General features: G+C 39.1%; 2 protein-coding genes and 1 long non-coding RNA gene across 5 annotated transcripts; 1 reads left to right on the top strand and 2 right to left on the bottom strand.

Moving 5' to 3' along the window:
• The first annotated feature begins 4,258 nt into the window (after positions 1 to 4,258).
• On the top strand, positions 4,259 to 11,821 carry LOC133711311 (uncharacterized). Of its 3 annotated transcripts, none has more exons than XR_009847071.1 (3): positions 4,259 to 5,922; positions 9,587 to 10,525; positions 11,128 to 11,821. It is a non-coding gene; the product is annotated as an uncharacterized LOC133711311 (long non-coding RNA). The 3 variants fall into 3 exon arrangements; XR_009847070.1 differs by having other exon boundaries at positions 9,587 to 10,601; XR_009847069.1 differs by lacking the exons at positions 4,259 to 5,922; positions 9,587 to 10,525 and adding an exon at positions 10,608 to 11,013.
• On the bottom strand, positions 8,276 to 9,580 carry LOC133711303 (uncharacterized). Its single transcript, XM_062137446.1, has one exon. The coding sequence runs from the start codon at positions 9,068 to 9,070 to the stop codon at positions 8,426 to 8,428; it is 645 nt and encodes a 214-aa protein (XP_061993430.1). The 5' UTR covers positions 9,071 to 9,580; the 3' UTR covers positions 8,276 to 8,425.
• Positions 11,822 to 16,081: 4,260 nt separating the features above from the next.
• On the bottom strand, positions 16,082 to 18,205 carry LOC133728627 (protein FAR1-RELATED SEQUENCE 5-like). The gene is made up of 3 exons (XM_062156077.1): positions 17,947 to 18,205; positions 16,502 to 16,701; positions 16,082 to 16,417 (listed from the first exon to the last, which is right to left on the bottom strand). Exons 1-3 carry the CDS (start codon positions 18,203 to 18,205, stop codon positions 16,082 to 16,084), a joined length of 795 nt encoding a protein of 264 aa, XP_062012061.1.
• Between the last annotated feature and the right edge of the window lie 3,134 nt (positions 18,206 to 21,339).

Genomic DNA, 21,339 nt, shown 5'->3' with positions numbered 1-21,339 from the left:
AACTTGTCTGATCCTAGGGCCCGTAGGAGGTATATGTTTCGTGATCAGAGGAGGGAGCCAGTTTATGATAGTCAGGATGAGGATGCATACGATATGACAATGCCACCGGCTTTGAAGGCCTCAACATCATCTACTCCAAAAGCACCGCCGGCCAGTGCTGTGATTCTGTGCAGTCGTTGCAACTGTGAGGTAACCCTCAATAACCTTCTGCAAATCAAGAACCAAGAGTTAGCTACTGATCAACAGGTGAAGCCTGAGTTAAAAGCTCCAACTAATGGTGAAGAAAGAAAGAAAGGAGACACAGGAGGGAAACATGCTGGCAATAAATTGGGGACTCCCACGGCCAATTTGGCCGATAATGAAGTACTTAAGCTCTTTGGCCCTCACAGTCCCAAGGGATGTTATCAGGGACAACAAACTTCCCAAAGTGTATTCAAGAGGATAAAGGAATCTGAAAACGCCGAGAGCGGACGACTTTCGGTGATGAGGAGATTGACCTTTGAGGATGATGATCTTGAGGGAAATTTTGCGGACGGTTTCACTGGCCGACGGCGATCAGGTTTTGATCAAGATGACCATATTATGACCAAGATTACTTTGCTAGAAATAGAGGCCGTAGACCTTATAGGACATATCGGCCACCAGTTACTCATGACAATAGGTGGTATGGCCGAGCGGCCAGAGATCAGCCATTTTCCCCTTTGACAAAAACTCAAAAGAGACGCATGCAAAGGGAAGTGGCGGCCGCATGGCAGCAAGGGTCAGAAGGGCAGGAAGTCAAACGCTCAACTGAAGCAGATAACAGAAAAGCCCCTATAATAAGAGAGGACTTTCATAAGGATTCAGGAGAACCTATGGAACTTGAGACCATCGGCGACCATTTTGAAAATGTCCTTAGCTTCCCAAAGCTACCCTATCTGCGGTTTACTGAAGGAGGGGTTAAGGTCTTCAAACATCTCAACCCTCCATTTAAGTTGGCTGAATTAGAAACAATGAGAAAGTTCCACCAGAAACATTCAGCCCTTGCAATCTATGGGCTCCCAAGGAGTCAAGATTATATTCTTAATACAATAATAGCAAATTCTGATGCAGATCATGCTCTGATTCGGCAGGGTTTCCATAGCCGATTCATTACTCTTGGTTTGAAAGCCTTGTATCAAGCACACCGCAAAGGAATCCAAAAGAAGGATATCGTCGCTCAAATTCCAGTCTCAGAAGCCGACTTTCATTTCCTTAGATGTTTTCATAGAAGTCACTCGGCTGAGGAAACCTATGGCATAACGCCAGAAGAGGTCCAGCTTGCAAGGGAGCTTGACGATTATTTAGAAAAGAAAGACTTCGCAACTGAAGAGCAAGCGAAGGCCGAGGCCAAAGCTAAGGATATCGAACAACAGAAGGAAATTCAGAAGGCGGCTAAGGATAAAACGCCAAATGGGAAAATCCCCACCATAAGAGTACTAAGAGGACAAGACCCGCCATTCACAAATCAAGATTTGGGAATGATGAAGAAATATCATAGGATGTATTCAGCATTGGCCACTTATGGCCTAACTGAGGAGGAAAGCGCGATGATGAAAATGTTGGAAACGGATCTGTCTTCTGAGTCTTACCTCATCACTGAGGATTCTAGCATCGGCTTAAAGATCAGTTATCAGGCAATGATGGAGAACTGTAAGCTGGAAGCCAACACTGACAATTTGCCTATTTCTGATTCTGACCTCGCTTACCTTCGTACTTACCATAAACAACATCCGGCTGCTGAGATATATGGATTCACGTCCGCCGAGAGCAAATTATTGGACAATTTGTCCAAATACCTACGGGCTCGTGCAATTGAATGGCAAGCTGAGACAGAAAAGGCATCCACCAAGCTGACAACTAGGGCCATTGAAGAATTAAAGAAAGAGCAAGCCAGTCTCAATCAGCATTTGAAGGATGAGGAAATGGTAGAAGGTGCTGCCACGAACAATGGCAAGCAAGACGATTTTGGAGATGAAGGTGATGAGGAAGTCGATTATGGGGAAGAGGAGGAACAAGGTGACTATGAAAATGAAACTGGAATCGACTACGACATAGGAGATGACACAGCTTTTGACATAGAAAACTTATCCCCATTTTACAAGGACGAGGCCTTTGGAAAAGGAGAAGGTAATACAATGGACATCAACATGGTTTATGTCCTACCTTCAGAACTCAAAGCTCAACCAGATCAGTCAAATGAACTGATCGGCGACTTTGTTGCCGATCAACAACCTCGATTTGAGATTGATGAAGTCGATGCCCAGTTGAAGGATGAAGACGGCCGTGTGGTACTCACAAAACCAACGGCCAAAATGGCTCAACATTTGAAGCCGATATACATCACGGCTTACATAGAGAGATATCCAATAACGAAAGTTTTGGTGGACAATGGTGCAGCAGTTAATGTGTTACCTACAGCCGTCATGAAGAAATTACGAAGAACTGAATCTGATTTGCTCCCTTCAGACATTACAGTGAGCAACTTCTCTGGAGGTAAGAGTAGGCCAAGAGGTATCCTCCCACTCGATGTCACCGTGGGGGAAAAGACAAACATGACGGCTTTCTTCCTGGTCGATTCATCTGCTCATTACAATGCATTGCTTGGCCGCGATTGGATTCACCAGAACTTGTGTATACCTTCTTCCCTGCATCAAGTTTTGATCTTCTGGCATGGAGACAAAATTGAGGTCATTCCAGCAGACAATAACCCATTTCAGGCATCCACCAATGTAGTGGAAGCAAGGTTTTACGAGGATGATATTGGTTATTTCACTTTCAGTGGACGAGATAGAAAGGGCCGACCTACTCAAGTTACGGCCCAGAAAATTGTCAACCTAGGGAGTGAGGATGTTTTGCAAGATGCAGAGCGTCCAACCCTGGTTTACCTCTTCAAGGACAATATCAATGTCTAGAGACCCAAGGTCTCTAGAAAGAAAGGCCGCAGTCCGATCTATTTTAGGACGTTTGCTGGCCTATTGGGCCGACAGGACTACCAGGTCTAACTCGGCCATCAGCTTGATGGAATATATTACAGAACAACAGGAAGAAGAACTGCAGTTGGAAGATATCGGCCCAGCCCCGGCCAAATTAGAAGGTACTGAAGCCGAAACTCAAGATCCCGTAGACCAAAACGGATCAAAGGTATTATCCCATAATGTGGGAAGCTCGAGCTACTGAGTACTGGTGTGACCAAAGGTCGGCCACCAGCTTATAGTGTATATATGTTTTGGCCATCTTGATTTTGGCCGATGCAATTAAGCCAAAAAGAATTTTATTTTTATCAGTTTGTTTGCTTGACCATTATGCTTCATTTGTACTTACTGATACAAGATATTATCTATACATGACACAACAATGTTTATGATACTTTACCGGCAAGCAAATACTTAATTAGTTTTTCATCGGCCCATAAGTTTCAGTTGTTTACAAAAAAATCGGCCAATGGCCGACAAAGAGCCACATACATCAATCATCATTACTCGGCTAATAAAGCTTTCAGAGCTCCCAAGGTTCAACCAGTGTCCTGAGGGTCATTCTCAAGTTGCAAATGCGCGTTTGGTAATACTTTTTTGTTTGCCTTCATAATTGTCTTCTCTAGTCCATTTCGCAGCCATCGCTTGGCCGACCCAATCTTACAAGTTATAGAGCATCATTGGTTAGCACATCATGTTTCTCAGTGTACATCAAGTTTCTCGTTATTCGGCGCTATTCGCCGAAAACCAAGAAACTTGGGGGGGGGCAAAGGCATATTACATGCATATGAGCCAAGATATTGTCGTTCAAAAAAAAAAAAAAAAAAAAAAAAAAAAGGATCAAAGAGGGAAACGGGTAGTTGGCTGCCAACTTTTCATTTTGTGTTGGCTGCCAACTTTTCATTTTGTGTTGGCTGCCAACTTTCATTTTTGAGTTGGCTGTCACTTTCTTTTTGTGTTGGCTGCCAACTTTTCATTTTGTGTTGGCTGCCAACTTTCATTTTGTGTTAGCTGCCAACTTTCATTTTTGAGTTGGCCGTCACTTTCTTTTTGTGTTGGCTGCCAACTTTCATTTTGTGTTGGCTGCCAACTTTTCATTTTGTGTTGGCTGCCAACTTTCATTTTTGAGTTGGCTGTCACTTTCTTTTTGTGTTGGCTGCCAACTTTCATTTTGTGTTGGCTGCCAACTTTTCATTTTGTGTTGGCTGCCAACTTTCTTTTTGTGTTGGCTCCCTTTCTTTTAAGTTGGCTGACTTGAATTTCCTCATGCATGTTGGCCAACTTAAAAATGTGAACTCCCTTGTTGGCTTACTCTTCCTCACTTGGGCTCATTGGCCAACCTAAGGTTTTTCATGTGTTGGCTTACTCCTCCTTACTTTGGCCAACTTGAAAATTATTGGCCAACTTGAACTTTTTCATGTGTTGGCTTACTCAAAATAGATTGCTTGTTGGCTTACACTTCCTCACTTTGGCCAACTTGAAAATTGATTCCCTTGATGGCTTACTCTCTTTTGTTGGCTAACTTGGATTTTCTTACTCATTGGCCAACCTGAGATTTTTCATGTGTTGGCTTACTCCTCCTTACTTTGGCCAACTTGAAAATTGTTGGCCAAGTTGAACTTTTTCATTTGTTGGCTTACCTAAAATAGTTTTGTTGGCTTCCTTGAAATTTTTCATGTGTTGGCTCCCACTAGCCACTCAATTCCTGGCCAACTTAAGGTTTTTCATGTGTTGGCCAACATGAGCTACAAATTGGCTTTCCAGTGATATGTTTTGTTTGTTGGCTGATATTTAGCATTTTTCACTTGTTGGCTTCCATGAGCCACTCTCTCTTGTTGGCCAACTCCAATTCTATCAATCGACTAAACTCGAGTAAGTTATTTGTTGGCCTTCATTAGCCGATTTGCCTCTTCATTCTTCTGTTGGCCGATTTGATTAATGTTTATTGGCTTACATGCATCCATTGAGTTGTTGGCCACCATGAGGCATATTCACTTGTTGTCCTACTCAAACTTGTTTATTGGCTTACTCACAAACCGCTCACTTCGAATATCATTTTGTTCAGTTACTTGCTTAGGCCAATTTAGTCGATTTTCCGAAATATCATTCGACCAAGAAAATACATTCTAGCCATCAGGGAGGTCATGTGGGACATATTTACATGAGTTTTCGGAAGTCGATTAGGGGGCCAAGTTGACTCAAATTTCTCAACCACTCGGCGACATTCACCGATGCTTAAGAAACTTGGGGGGGCAATGTTTGTACCCACATTTGCATGTCCACTCAGACATAGCTAATGTGCATAGTTAGATTGATTTCTAATTACAATGAGCCGCTCAAAAGGTAATTGGGGGCCGATAGATAGAAATATTGGCCAATGAATAATTGGACAATTCATTTTGGTCCAAGACAAGTCACATAAAAACTAAGGCCAATGGGAAGTTTCGAAAGTTAGGCCATTGGTTATCGGCCGGCCCGTAGTCGTCAATTTAAAAAGAGACTTATTGTCTAAAATATCATCGGCCGATTGTTCAAATCCCTCTAGTCAGTTTCCAACTCGAACTCAACTTAGAAAGATAATAGCCGATGTAGTTAGTAGTTCAATCAAATTGAAGTTCGTTAGCCGATGAAGAGAGTTCAATCCAAGGTAGTCTACTTCAAGATTAATTGCAGCCGTTGATGAACACATCAGAGCCGATCCAGATAGAGTCCAGCGTCAAGTCAGCAGACGATAAGTATTGAAGCCAAAGCAAGATAGAGTCACTGAGCCAGAAGGAGGCCGAATTCCACTCAACTTCAAAGAGCCAAGAGATAAGTTCAAGTCACAAGAGCAGCCAATATAAATAAAGTATCGACAAAAGACATAACACACAACTCCAGAAACTCAAGCCATCAAGCTTTTCTTATTTTCGTATTACCTTTTGCTTAGGTAGAAGTTCCGTCTGTTTCCTTAGTTTATTTGCTCTGCTAGTTACAATCTCAGTTACTTTATCTTTCTTGTAGCCTAGTATCGATTTTGAATTATTTTCGTTGTTCTCTTTCAAACAATAGTTAATAATTTTCAGTTTGCTTCGTTTATTTGTTTAGCCATTCTATATTTCAGTTACTAGTCTTGTCTTTAATCTGCTTTCTATTTCCTTATTGTCTTTATGCATTACTTGTTTGATCATGCTATTTACTGTTCGTAGTCGCATAGTAGCTATTAATCTTGAAAATTTCATTCGTTACGAGTTTACTTTTACCGTTACTTGCTATTACTTGGATCCGATTGACTTAAGCCCTGTGACCAGACAATTCGTATTCACTCACACTCTCACAACCACACCCAATTCACCCGACCTTCAGCCATCAAGTCCTTGATCCAAAGGCAGCGAACTATCGGCCGAGAATCAGTTCCTTCCTCGGTGACACACCAAAAATAGGTGTATAAATAAATCCCTGCAATCTCAGTAGTTATCGATGGTAGTATAGGAAAGAGGGTGTCTCCCGCAGAGGATTGTGACTCAACAATTGCAAAACTGACTCGAAAACACGAAACAGACACTAAATGAAAACGAAAATAAAAACTATAGCTAGACTCAACCAAAAATTATGAAATTAAATACACACTAACTAGACACACAGACGAAGACGCATACAAAAATTGGGGTAAATCGGAGTTGAACTGGTATACTAAATAAAATAAAGAAAACGACAGACAGAAAACTAACGAAAATAGAAAACAACTTAGGGTTTTTGGTTTTGATAAAATATGAGAAAACTAGCTAGGAACTACTTCTCACCACTAGACCATGATTGCACCTATGATGTGTTTACTAACAAGTTCAATTCATTCGAATATCCTTATTCAAGCTAAGCCAATGATGTGTTGTACTTAACCTATCAATCTTTCTTACTTGGTGTGTTAAGAGAATGATGTTTTCAACTTAACTTAGCTTCTAGAATGGAACCTAGAGTGATGTTCTCGCACAGCTCTCACCTAGTAGTCATTAAGGTCTAAAAGATTATGAATAAGGCTAGGCAATTTCGGTACTGGTGTTGTCCTAATATACCTAGACGTTGGTTTATATGAATGGAGCTCAAGTCATTCATTCGCTACTCTAGAATGCAAGTAGACATGATGATCATACAAGACACTCATAGCCTTACAACCTAGCATGCATACTAATGTTGCGCACCATCAATAAACATACAAAATTGATCAATGAATAAACAATAAACCAATGAATATCCGAAATCCTTAGAACTTATTAAATAAATGCCAACATCATAGTTACACCATGTCTAGGGCTGAAAGCAGCCCCTAACTATAAGAAAATTAGCTACTCATCATCTTGGAAAACACACAAAAGAAATACATGAGTTTTGGAAAGAAGGAATAAAATCGAAAACTGGAAAACAGGGGAAACGATCGATCTTCCGAGTGAAACGATCGATCGTTTCTGGGGCTCCGAATTTACTTCTTCTCCTTGTGTTGCTCCAATCGTTCCTTGCTCCTTGTGTGCGTGTGTAACCCTAAAATTCTGACTTCTAAGGGCTTTTATTCCTCCTTGAGACTCTTTCACTTTGTTTCCTTGTAAATCTCCAACTCCTTTCTTCAAGGGAAAGTCTTCTTCCATCAAGAATCCTTAGTGAATCAAAATTCCACGCAATTTCCTTCTTTACACCTTCTTTTCCTTATTTGCTTCGGAAAACCTAATAAACACAAAAATAAATAAATTATCCAAAAATAATGTAAACTAACAAAGAAAAGCATAGGAATAAATAATAATAACGTAGCATAAATATGCTCCTATCACTCGGCCAACAATTGCTTGATAAGTCAGAACTACATCTACTACAACTACAATTGCACACTTGGCCTTCTGGCCGTGTGCTGGCACGCCCCGCAATCTACTCACCAAGAAGGACATTTGTTCCTTGATCTCTCGGCTTTCTAGCCGAGGTGATTTTTAGAGGCAACAAGTACATTGATATTGGGTTAGTCTGGTTTAAAGGTTTCACTTTGTATGTTCTATGACTATCTCTCTTCTTTCTTATAGGATTATCATCTAGTATCAAAATTAATGGCAGACTGGAAAAGCATTAGCGGAAAAAGGTATAGGCAATAATTGAGGCAGAGAACTACAAGATATAGAATTTGGCAGCATATGGTTTCCAACTACCCTCAATCAAATTCTCTAGAGCATTATAACATAGTTGTAAGTTTAATTCACTGATGAATTGAATCAAAGATGAATGCTTTAACAGATCAAAACAATAACTTCACACAAGCAAACAAATCTCAACAACCACAGATGGAAATTTATGATGAAGAACAAGAATACCGAACTACAACAGAATTAAGAGGTTCAGAGCCATAACAAGTGGAAGTTCGCTAGAATTTACAACCAACAACTCACTAAATCAAACTTGTTCACTTGTTTGATTAATTATGACCTCAAAGAAGTCCTTGGCCTCAGCCTTGACTTCTTGCTTCTTCCTGGGGTTGCTGCTGGACCGAAAAATTCAGCACACATTTCCATGAAGAACCTGTCCACGATTTCAAGATAGGCAGGGCAAGTGAGGCGAGAGTAGTAATGAAACACTTCTTGTACATCCAGAACGTGATCTACATTGCTTATATCCAACATCTCCAACTCCTTCAACTTCTCAGCCACCAAACAACACCTTTTCGGCTCTTTCAATTCACTGGAAAACGTAGTTCTACTTTCCTCCACTCTCTTTGTCATCACCTTGTTATTACGATCACATGCCTCATGATCTCTCCTTTGAACCACTTTATGATCTTGCTGGGCGGGCGAGGAAATTACTAATCTCTTGTTGTTGCTTTGTCTCTTGCTATCCCATTGATCTGTGAAGTCGTTGTACAACTTGTCTAAGTCTTTGTAACTGCTTGTGTTGTGGATATTCATATCATGAACGCGAGCAAAAGTACTAGTAGACATAGAAGTACTATAGATGGCAGGCGATTTGGGTAGCTTTTCATAGCTACCAGCAGAAAATAGGTTCTTCAGGGTCCCAAGGGTTTTCTGAAAAAACCTCTTGGTGTTGGAAATGGAATTTCTAAGCACCATTGGTGGAAACTGGTGGTTGAATAAAGTTGGAGTTGTTGGTTTTGGGTGTCGTTATAGTTTTGGATTCTTGCAGGTAATGAATGAGCTTAGAGAAGAATGGAGTTTTCTTTATACAGATGATAATAGAAGCAGAGGAGGAGCCATGGGAAGGTAGTTTACTTTCTATGGAGAAGGAGAAGGAGAAAGAGAAAGAGAGAGAGAAAAGGGGATCGGATTTTTTTTCTTTGGCTTTTGTTTTTCCCTTTATGTTTCTTTGTCTATCAACACGCTCCTTCCAAAATGAGTGACCTTGATGAATGATATGGATTGAAAATGATATGGAAGCTTAGACAATGATTGTTTTTCTATAGACTGAGACTAATTCAGATAGTTTTCTTTGCTTTTACTTTAGAAAGTGGAGTTGGTGTATAGCCTCTTTTTGGGACAATGATAAAGGAGCTGGAGCCTCTGGTTGTTAGACTGACTCTCTCATATATCTAATTTTTTCTGAGTTTTCTTTTCTTTTTGGGTATCCAGGTTTTCAGGATTGATTGAGATTGCCTTTAATATGTAACTTGCCCATATAGCTACAGGTATTACAATGTTATATTCATATAAATTGTGATGGTAGAGTACAAACTATCACTGCCTAATTTGATTTGATTGAAATACTGTAAAGCGTGATAATGAAATTTCAGCTCCCTTGTTTTTTTTTTTATCTGGCAGCTCCCTTCACTAACTTCTCTTTTGCTTCTTTGACTGGTTTGGCTCCTTTCAAATGGAAGTTTCCAAATTGGTTAAATTCTTGATGCTCAAATTGGGTATGATATTGGCATTAAGTGGCTCTTTTGGAAATAATAATGATCATGGTTCAACTTTGCCAGGCACAGGATATGAGTATGATTAGAGAGACCAGATGACGATGCTTCCACTCACCAGTACATTATCTCTATGACCCAGAGGCGCCAACCCAACTGCTCAAAGCCTTGTGAAAATTGAAAGCAAAGCTCATTTAGATTGGACCGAAGCTAGGAAGTCTGTGTCTGTTTAGGAAATGTGAGCCCTCGGTGCAATTTGCCTGAAGCTGGTTAGTGATGATCAGGCATACCAAAGCCAATTATCCAGCAAAGTATTACAGGAGCCAAAGAGGCAAAGAACAATACACTAGAGGCTAGTGAGGGAGGGAGTAAGAACAAAGTGATGTAGCTGACTGAGAAGGACCAGAGAACGACTAGGTCTAACAGATAGAGACAGTTGTGGCCCTATTATCTCTCTTTGACCCTATCAAACCATGTCACGTCTCCAGGGTTGGAACCAGTCTATTTCTGGTGACTCTGTGCCTGCCCTTGCACGGCTCAGTATCCGTGCTGCCCAAGACTAACCACAACATAAGCCTCTCTTCCTCGCATTTCTTTGAAATTCTTAAATTCAGTACATGGAATTCGGCGTCTAGCCCATTGAATTGTTTGTTTTAAGGTTTCTGATGATTACTTTGCCAAAAAAGGGTTTCTGATGATTATCATCTGGATTAAATTTTAGTGCGAGAATGCATGTATGCGTTTTTACTATCTTTTGGGTTTTGAAAATTCTCAGCTTGTGGATAACTTTGAAGAGAGTAAAAGAAAACAAACAAATCAAAGTAGCTGTTTGTTTGCAAGTTTCCTTTCAGTATTTGGATTGTCTTTTTAAATTATTCTCGTTTTCATTTGGATCTAACTTTTCTTTATATTAAAGTTTTCCTTGTCGTATATGGAATAAGTTCCTAGTTCTATTCTGAATAGGATTTTCACGTTCAGGGTTTAATGCCTATATAAGGTACCCGGTACCCCAAATACAGAATACCTAATTCAACAAAGAAAAAGTAAGAACTAGAAAGCAGAGAGTTCTTTTTTTCCTACTGCATAACCTCTGCTTTGCTAGTGCATTCTAGCTTTTTGTGTCATCTGCATCAAGCGCTTGCATCTGTAGGTGTTATTTAAGATTTAGTTTTGCTCTTACTGCTTACGGACTACGCTCTTCCATTTGCATAGTCAGAATACTGATTTTGGTTTTTGTTATCATCGTTGCATTGTATTCAGCAATGGAGTACCCGGAGGATATCTTGCTGTAGAGTGTCTTCATCCTGAAGATAAAAAATTTCCAGACAAACCAGAATACTACAATAAAATCATGGAAGACGAACCACAGCCTGAAATCATCAAAGAGGAACCACACCCGGCTGGACACTCTATGAATCATATTGGTGACAAAAATTCACAGGTTGCTGGAGACTATTCGACTCAAGTGATTCAAGAAAAACCACAGGTTGTTGGAGACTTTTCGACTGAAAATGCCAAAAAGATGCTTTGTTATTGCATGGTATGCGGGAAGAATACTGATCATGGCACTTTCGATTGCCCCTTCAAAGAAACGGGATTTGTATGGTACAAAGGAGTTTATATGCCCAATTTTTGTGATCTTTGTAATAAGATAGGTCACGTGGGTGAATTATGCCCTTTTGACTCTGGCTCTGATCTTGATTATGATCCTCCGGGACCGGAGATGTGGTAATATGGGTCGCCTATCAGAGGATTCTCAAAGCTGTTGTGCAGCCAGCACCCATGGATTGTTTCTGGTTTTATATGTTGGACCATGGATTGTTTCTAATTTATATATTGGGGGCTCTATTTATACCTCCTAAAATAGTATTTAGACCTCCTTTCAAAATTATCGCATTAGACTTCCAATTGTACCCTTGTTTTCTCCATATATATGTAGTGTTTCTTTCTTCCACCTCCACTGCCATACTATATATCTACGGCAACATCATTCTAACTGGATGTCCTCCAATTACCTCTGGCAGAGCAAATGAAAATGAGTTATCATTCTCAATCGTTGTGTTAATTGACTTAATTCTACATAAACTATATTTGGTCTTTAGTTGGGTTTTTTTGTGCAGCTATTTGTCCTCATGATCAATCGTTTTCTCAAGCATTCTTGCAGAAGATTCCATATGTTTAATTGTAGCCATGTCCCCTCCTTGAGCTTTGCCTCATATTAAGAATTTGGGAGGCAAGAGGCTGTCTTCCCTTTAACATGAATAAAGAAAAATTCTTCCCTATTTGGGATTATTTCCCAAGCATAATTATATGAGCTAAGAGCCCAGTGCTCCCTTTGCAATAAGATGATGGAGAGGGAGGGATAGAGGAGAAGACAACTTATTCTTGAGGCACGAATGTGGCCTGATGCAAACAAAATTCAATGTGTTTTCTTTATTTGTCTTTTTTTTTTTTAAGGGGCAAAGTTGGATTTAAAATTTTCCAAAAATAATGGGAGGTCTAAATACTAATTTTGGAGATATGAATATAATTTTCCTTATAGGTTGTATTAGACTTTGCCAGTTTATTTATGTGTGGTTTCCTTTTGTTTAAAATTGTGTTTTGTGTTCACCTTGAATTCTACTTTATTTATTTTACTTGTTCTTAGGCTTCTGCAATGGCTGGGGCAGTCCTACAAAAATTTAAACAAACCTCAAACAATAGAACTAAACATAACAATGGGTTCTCAAATCTGACCCTGCAACTTATATAACAGAACAAAATCCATAATTTGAGCCGCCAAGAATTGCTTTTAATTAGGTCTAAAAATTAGGGGGCTTTATGGCTAATTAAAATTTCTATTTTTAATTATCAGAACCACAAAACCCGTCAGGGCTTGTGCCCTCGATAGGAATTATTAGGTGGTCTTGGACCACCACGTGTCATGCTGATATGGTGGTCCCAACCAATACTCGTGTGACATTGATCAATATAAATGGTCTTTGGTGGTTGATTTCTCATTGACTCTAAAAATGTTTCAAACAACCAATTAAATGAAGCAATTGTCTCATCCAATAGAAAAACACATCCAAACAATACATTTTTCCAATGGTTATTAACACCTACAAAAGAAGCACAAATCATGTTGTACGTGTTGGTTCTGTATGTGGTATCAAAGACTACTACATCTCCGAAGCACTCATAATCAAGTCTTGATCAGCCATCTCTCCAAAACAAATTTGTCATTCGATTTTATTGATCCACTTGCACTAAGTAAAAGAACATAGGATCTTCAATTTGCTTACGCTTGAAAAGATTGATTAAGCTTTGAGTATCTTGATGCGGGAAGCGTGTACACGATAGTAAGAGGCTCTGTCAAACGTCGAAAGCCATATGAGATGAGCTAGAATCCACTAGTAATTACGGGCACAGCCGTAAGAAAGATAGAGAAACTTATCTAATATTTGGTTTTTTATTGACAACTTGAATGAAAATTACAATCTAAGATGTGCCTTATATAGGGCACATAGCATAAACCTAATACAACTAGAAAACAAAAAGAACAATTTATTATAGATTAAAACTAGGAAACCTAATTAAACCTCATTAAATAAAAATTAGAAATAGAATCCTAGATACTAAAGAATATTACGCAAATATGTAATTGGAATCTCAACCAAGATTTTGCTCGAGAATCCCGATATATCCAAAATAGTAATTTATGATTAATTTCATCATATTTGAATACCAATTTCCAATATTCAAATTATTTTCTTAATATGAAGACGCTTCTTTCTTTTTGAGATTCTTTGTTGAAATTGGCTAAAATCTCGTCCTATATCAGTCTCCTCCACTTGCAAAGAACTCGACCTCGAGTTCCTCTTGAATGCAGCTCGATCATTAGTAGGAATAAAACATGATATGCCATCAACTTCATTATTCTCAAAATTAAAAGATATCACCATGAATCCAATACCGTAGACAAGTTTAGAATAAGTATCTTGAAACTTGAACTCCTCCACTTGAAAAGGAATGGACATTTACTTCTCTTTGGGTTGATCTTGAACACAATTAGGCATGCATGACATGGATATCGATGTGATGAATGAATCAACTTCCTTGTCTTTAATGAGTTTCTCTTCAATCTTCAAAGTGGCTTCTTCATGTTCCTTTTCACACACCTTAGGATGGTCATTCTTGATGTTCTTCCTTCCAGGCTTGATTTTAATTTTGTGCGACTCCCACCTAAATAAATGTGTTGTCTTTGCAATAACCACCTTTGACGCTTTCATGCCATGGTCTTCCAAAAAACACATTAGTGTCGTCCATGTCAATCACATGACAAGTAATCTCTTCTTTATAAAATTTTCCCATAGAGACAGGAACTTTACAAACCTCTGTTACTTGTGCATATTCATCCTCTCCAAATGGAATCCAGTATGGATCACTCAGCTTCATTGTTGGTAATTGAAAATAATCTTCAACTTTGTTTGCTATAAAGTTCTCTCGTAGACCACTGTCAATTATTACAGAGCATACCTTGTCTTTGATGACACATGTAGTTCGGAAGTCGTCGTAATCCGGCGTTGTGAATATCCAACGTTCTATGTTTTTTTTTTTCTCTCTCTCTCTCTCTCTCTCTGTTTGTTTTTTTTGGATTGATGAGGTTGTCTTAGGGCGAATCCCTTGGCATGTTCCTCTTCAACGAAACTTTTTTTGATAGATACTCTACGACCAGCGTCGTTGAGGTTGGTGGTAGTGAACTTCTCCCTTGGATCGTCGTCTGCTAAGGAGCGGGCGAAACCCGCTTTAATACCAAATGATGCGGGAAGCGTGTACATGATAGTAAGAAGCTCCGTCAAGCGTCGAAAGCCATATGAGATGAGCTAGAATCCACTAGCAATTACGGGCACAGTCGTAAGAAAGATAGAGACACTTCTCTAATATTTGGTTTTTTATTGATAACTTGAATGAAAATTACAATCTAAGATGTGTCTTATATAGGGCACATAGCATAAACTTAATACAACTAGAAAACAAAAAGAACAATTTATTATAGACTAAAACTAGGAAACCTAATTAAACCTCATTAAATAAAAATCAGAAATAGAATCCTAGATACTAAAGAATATTACGCAAATATGTAATTGGAATCCCAACCAAGATTTTGCTTGAGAATCCCGATATATCCAAAATAGTAATTTATGATTAATTCCATCATTAAGAAGCCTATTTGAATACCAATTTCCAATATTCAAATTATTCTTCTTAATATGAAGACGCTTCTTTTTTTTTCGAGATTTGTAGGTATAAGGTTTACACTTGATGTGTTGGCATCCCTATACAAAACACTGAAGAACCCTACAAAGTTCATCAAAACTGATCTCGGAGAATTTCAGGTAATTGCATCTCATGCATAAGCACGGGATTGCAACATGTGTTGCAATCCTTGAGTCAGCCCGAGTCAGTCCTAGTCAACCCTACGTTTTTGGGAGTCCAATTTTGGAAAGTATCTTTTGGTTTTTAGATTTTATTTTACAAAGATATTTTTCAACTGATAAAATCGTGCTTTTGAAGTCCTAGGTGATTTAAGATTTGTTTATTTTAATTGGATATCTTTTATTAAAAGATCTTTCCTAGTAGGAGTCTAATTAGGGTTAAGTCTTAATTGTTGAGAATTTATTTTCTCCTCAATATATTCAGAAAAACAGCATTGATTGTGTAGGGATTTTGATGCAAGAATTATTGTGTGTCTTGCTTGCTTAGAAGAGTTCCATAGGAGTCCATGAAACACTTGTTCCGTGTCTAAGTGTTTCATTGTTCATTCATATACATGCATTGATTCTCTCGAGATCAGTAGAGAAGATTGGTGGTGCAAGTGGAGCGATATTTGCAGACCGTTCAAGTGAAGAAGAAGGTCAAGATTCAAGACAAGCACCTCTCTAGTGAGTCTAGAGATTGTAGCCGCGTAGAGAGCTATATGTGTTTGTAAAGAACCATATCCTTCATCAATAAGTTGATTGATTTTATTTGGGTTCTCAAGAGTAAGAGCCCCGCAGTGTTTTTAATCTCAAAATTGAGGTTTTCATTGCGTAACCAAAATTGTGGTTTCTGTGTGAATTTTTGATTTCTGCCCAGTAAGGATTGCAACGTGTCTATCAATCCCCGAAACCCAGAAAAATGTTTCATCCAAGTATTTTCAAGATTCTTTGTTGAAATTGGCTAAAATCTCGTCCTACATCACATCTCTAGTCTCAAACATAGCCATTTTATCATTATTCACATAATTATAGCAATCTCTCTTCGTAAACCTAACATTCTGAGATCCGCCAACTTCTTCTGCTAAATATGAGTATGTCTTTATGATCCCTATACGAGCATCACGCATGGACTTTATCACCCCTTTATGAGCTTCAGACATTTTTCTATTTGATCTTAAAAATGGTCTCTCTTCTGGCTTAACAAGCTCGTGATTGTGCTCGGCATGAAAGTGAGAAACTCTCCACATGTCCTCTGCTAATGTAAATCGGATCATGGCTTTGCAACCTGTTCTTATAACTAGCCTATCAGCCTTTTTGGTTTATGAAGGATCACTATCCTGTTGAAAATCTTCTTTTGAACACATGAAGTTAATTTGTCGAACAACATTCTTTACATCTCTTCTCTTTTTTCCCTTTCGAACACTAAACCCAATTCTTGCAGCATAACTGTTATAGAATTCATAAGCTTCCACTTCACAACACACCATCTTTCCAGACAAATCATCTTCATCGAAACTTCCTTGACGATTCACAATGCTTGGATCTTCTCGTTTATTACCTTCATTATTCTCATCGTCACTTTCCACATCAATGACTATAATTATATACAAGAATAAGAAAAGAAAATTAGAACCAAAGTAGTGAGGCAAATAGACATGGCAGCTAACTATATATCAACCAGTACTGTAGTATTTTGCTATATAGCTTTACTCACATTTTGACATCAACCAATGCCCATAATAAAAATCATACCAATTGGAGAATCTTCAATATTTGAAGAGGATCATATATACTTCACTCATAGCCACAAAGAACTACGGCTAAGGAGTATGGTGTGTATTCTGTAAAAGATGGGAGCATCAAACAAATCTCCAATCTAAAGGGACTGCGTGTTTAAGTCATAGCATATGACTTCAAAGGGACTGCATGTTTAAGTATGCTATGACAAAGATAAAGAGATGGAAATTAAGAAAGGAGTTGCTTTTCCAGTTCTTCTCTTCTGAATGGGAAAAGTTGGAATCACAGCGGTTGCCAAAAAAAATAAACAAATCCCCAATCTAAACCTACCAAGGCCACCTTCGTCTTCAACAAAATCATTCTGGTTTTTTCCAACAGCTAAGGATACAACAACGTATCCCAAATTTAAAACCAAGCGTAACCTAAAAGTGGACTAAATATTCAATCCGATCCCTATATATATATATATATATATATATATATATGTCGATTGCAAAAACGATACTATAGCTAGATATATCGACACCATAAATTACACATAAAAGAAGAATGAAAAAGAACATCAACAGACCTGCTTTCAAGTTTCAATAGTTATTTGAATGATTTTTCATTGATGACAACGTAGAATAGGGAGATAAGTTTAACTTTCTTGTATCAATTGCCATTGAAGATTTGATTTGCTAAAGACCTCTCTTCTCACGCCACAGTTAGTTTCTTCTCCCGCTTCAGGGTTTTCAAATGAATAGATTTGAGATCGACTGTTCAGTAGAATAGGAGTGGTTTACGTTTTTAGGTTTGAGACAGTTCAGTTCTGAATGGCAAGGAAACGGGGAGAAAACGGAACCGTTAAACATATATAATTGAGAATTCTGTCAATTTAGCAGCTGTACACATGTCGCGCGGGTATTGGTTGGGACTACCTAATAATTTCCCTGCACTCAAACCATCTGAACTCATAACGCTTATATCCAACATCTCCAACTCCTTCAAATTCTCAGCCACCAAACAACCCCTTTGTCATCATCTTCTTATTACGATCACATGCCTCATGATTGCTCCTTTGAATTACTTTATGATTTGGCTGGGCGGGCGAGGAAATTACTAATCTCTTGGCTTTGTCTCTTGCTATCCCATTGATCTGTGAAGTCGTTGTACAACTTGTCTAAGTCTTTGTAACTGCTTGTGTTGTGGATATTCATATCATGAACGCGAGCAAAAGTACTAGTAGACATAGAAGTACTATAGATGGCAGGCGATTTGGGTAGCTTTTCGTAGCTACCAGCAGAAAATAGGTTCTTCAGGTTCCCAAGGGTTTTCTGAAAAAACCTCTTGGTGTTGGAAATGGAATTTCTGAGCACCATTGGTGGAAACTGGTGGTTGAGTAAGTTGGAGTTGTTTGTTTTGGGTGTTGTTATAGTTTCAGATTCTTGCAGGTAATGAAACCTTAGAGAGGAATGGAGTTTTCTTTATACATATGATATTAGAAGCAGAGGAGGAGCCATGGGTAGGTTGTTTAACTTTTGTTGATGTCATAATTTGGTTCGCCAAATACTTTTGACTTTTCAACCCACTCCACGTAGGATGCGTTGAAATGTCAAAGAGTCCACGCAAGACTCCGACATTTCAACGCACTTAAATCTTTTGTCAAGAAAGAAAAGATAATCCTAAAGACGGAAATAACCATGGCTAGTGAGATGCTTCACTTTGGTACTCCAAGTCTTCAACCTTAGATCTCCACCTCTTAAGTCTTGGATGGTCACCATATGATTGATTCACCATCTTGGATGGCAAGACAAAAGCATATCATGACCTCACTATCAGGGAAACATAATCCAAAGGAATCAAGAGACTCAACCCCCAAGAACAAGAGTTTGTCCTCCAAGCTTAAAACCCTCGACCTCTAAGGATCATGACCACGAGCTCCAAGGCTAAAGCATCGACCTCCAGGTTCACAATTAGTAGTTATCATGAAGAGACATGTAGCACCAATTAAGGCCAAATCTCACCAACTATGCCAAGTGTCGAATTCTGACATGAAGCATGGCCTAAGAGTAATTCAAGGAAAAGGGAAGCTTGGATAGGCGACACCTGTCTCTTGACCATTCACCAACCAAATCAGACCACAACGTGGTGACACGTGTCACCGAATCTGTCAAACCCATACCTTGGAGTGTCAGTAAGCAGGAATTACGGGCTGACACCCCGATTTTAGGGAAGAGCCCATACCATCCATTTCCACCTCAACTACTCATTCTCCTATAAATATCAATCCTTCACAAGCAGAAGGGGGGAATTATTCAACTCTCTTTTCTCTCCCAAAGCTATGCCAAAATGCATAATCTCTTCTCTCTCTTTCTCTATTAACATGTCAACTTCATTCTTATGTCAAAATGCTTAAGCATCATTCTTTCTTCTCCAATCTCCATAAATGTTCAAACACACTTATCTAACTTAGGCATCGGAGTGTGTGTAACGTCCCGAACCCAAATTCACCGGTTTACTAGTCATTTGGACAGTAAACGGTAATTTGTTTTACTTTTACTCTTTTTCAGCAACTTTAGTGGCCCTAAAAGTTGACTTTTTGTTCGGGTCAAAATTTGGGAAAATGTTCTTCATGGAAGTTGTAGAGGACGTTAAACCGAGCGCGTGCATATGTGGTTCGTAAAAATCGGAGCTCGTATGCGATAGTTATAAGCGAAATAGTAAAGTTACTGTTTACGGTTACTGTTCATGGTAAGTTTCTATAAATAGCCAAGTTACTGTGGTAAGTTTCCATTTTTGGAAACTTACCCGGCCTTTTCTCTCTCTTCTCCCCCGACATTTTCTTCCTCTTCGGCCCGATTTCTTCTCCCTCCGGTTTCTTCCTTCTCCGGCCGACCCACGACGGAATCCGGGCACCGGCAGGCTCGCCTCCTCCTCCTTGTCACGCCTGGGGTGGTGTTTGGCGGTGGCTCGACCGGTGGAGCTCGGAATTGAGCTGTGAAGGTTACTGTAGCCGATCGGAACTTTCATCGATTTCCGGCGATTCCGGCCGTTTCCGGCCACGAAATTGGCATCGAAGGTTCGGTTTTCATCACTGATCATTTCCCCTATGGCCTTGTGTCACGATTTGTTGTGTAGAAGTCGAATTGATGAATTGAAATTTTAGGGTTCTTGAGAAATTTCTGGGCTTGTGTTCATCGGCCGAATTGGAGCTCTTTCAGGTAAAATTGGAACTTGTTGTAGTTGAATGAATGGTTGGGTGTGTTGAGTAGATGCTACTGTCCAAATTTGGTGGCTATCGGAGGTGGTGGCCGCCGGCGCGTGGGGCCCACGCGCCGCCACTGTTGGTGGCGCGTGGAGGCGTGTAGGGCAGTGTTTTAATTCCATTTTTTAGCCCATTAAATTCTATAAATGTTGTAGAGCTTGTATGTGAAGTTTGGTGATTTTTGGAGAAACTTGGAATTAATTATGAATTTTTGAAGTTTAGGGTTTCGATTATCGAATTACGAGAATCCGACCGTCGGATATCTCTCGGTTCTGCTTTGGAACCTTTAGATTAACGAATTGGTATTAGTGGTATAATTTGGGCTGAATCTGAGGAGAATGGGAGATGTAAATTATGAGGAATTGAGTTTAGGAATTATATTAAATTGTTGAATAATTATTCACGGAATATAATCGTGTACAGGATGTCGTACCGAGCCCTGGCTCGATGAAGGAACTCGTATACGTGATCGTCGGAATAGTACTGTGAGTGGACTTTTGTTTTTAAGTAATTGATGCATGCATTATTTCTTAAAGTATGCTCTATTTATTCATCAATTTACATTTCGAGTATGAGATTATAAATTGATTTCGTATTATCTCATATAAATACTTTCATTATTGATTCGTTTCCGAAATTGCTTTTGATTTATAATCTTAATGGTGAATTATCTTATTTCCGAGGTTATTTCCGGAATTATTCTCTAATTATATTTTATTTCGATTTGAGACTTCTAAAGGAGTTTCGAAATGGGATTTCGATGGAATTATTTCTTGTTTATTTATTCGATCTTTGGTTTTGGCATTGGGAATGCCTTAGTAATGATTTCGGTTTGAGAATTGTGATTTTGTTTGATCTCGCTTTTCTGCTATTGATTTGGAGATACTTTTGGCATGTGGGACACGTCGTTGGAAATTCTTTAACGAGAGATGGGGGAAGCCTTATGTATTTTGGATTTACTGGATTTTCGGTTATGTTTCCCTGTGCCATACTGAGGGGTGATTTTATCATGCTAGCATTGATTTTCCGCCTTTGTGGCGCGGTGATGGGATCACCGTAGCCCTTCCGCCTTTGTGGCGCAGGTTATTGTCTCTGTGACAGTAATTCTGTAGCCCAGTATCCTATCGCTACACTTAGTGGCGTAAGGGTATATTACGGGAGTTATGGGAGTTCTTTAGCCTGGGAGGCTATCACCCAAGCCTGAGTGGCTTATTCGTATGGCTATCATCTTCCCCTACTTATACTATT

The sequence above is a fragment of the Rosa rugosa genome, chromosome 1 (genome assembly GCF_958449725.1).
Source record: "Rosa rugosa chromosome 1, drRosRugo1.1, whole genome shotgun sequence".
Taxonomy (NCBI): Eukaryota; Viridiplantae; Streptophyta; class Magnoliopsida; order Rosales; family Rosaceae; genus Rosa; species Rosa rugosa.
The sequence above is the reverse complement of the archived record's forward strand: the minus strand, read 5'-3'. Positions and strand labels throughout refer to the sequence as shown.

Coding starts and splice junctions, on each gene's coding strand:
- LOC133711303 (XM_062137446.1), bottom strand. CDS start 9,070: ATGGTGCTTAGAAATTCCATTTCCAACACCAAGAGGTTTTTTCAGAAA.
- LOC133728627 (XM_062156077.1), bottom strand. CDS start 18,205: ATGGTGCTCAGAAATTCCATTTCCAACACCAAGAGGTTTTTTCAGAAA. Junction 16,702..17,946: donor GAGACAAAGCCAAGAGATTA/GTAATTTCCTCG, acceptor ATATAATTATAG/TCATTGATGTGGAAAGTGAC. Junction 16,418..16,501: donor AGGGAAAAAAGAGAAGAGAT/GTAAAGAATGTT, acceptor TAAACCAAAAAG/GCTGATAGGCTAGTTATAAG.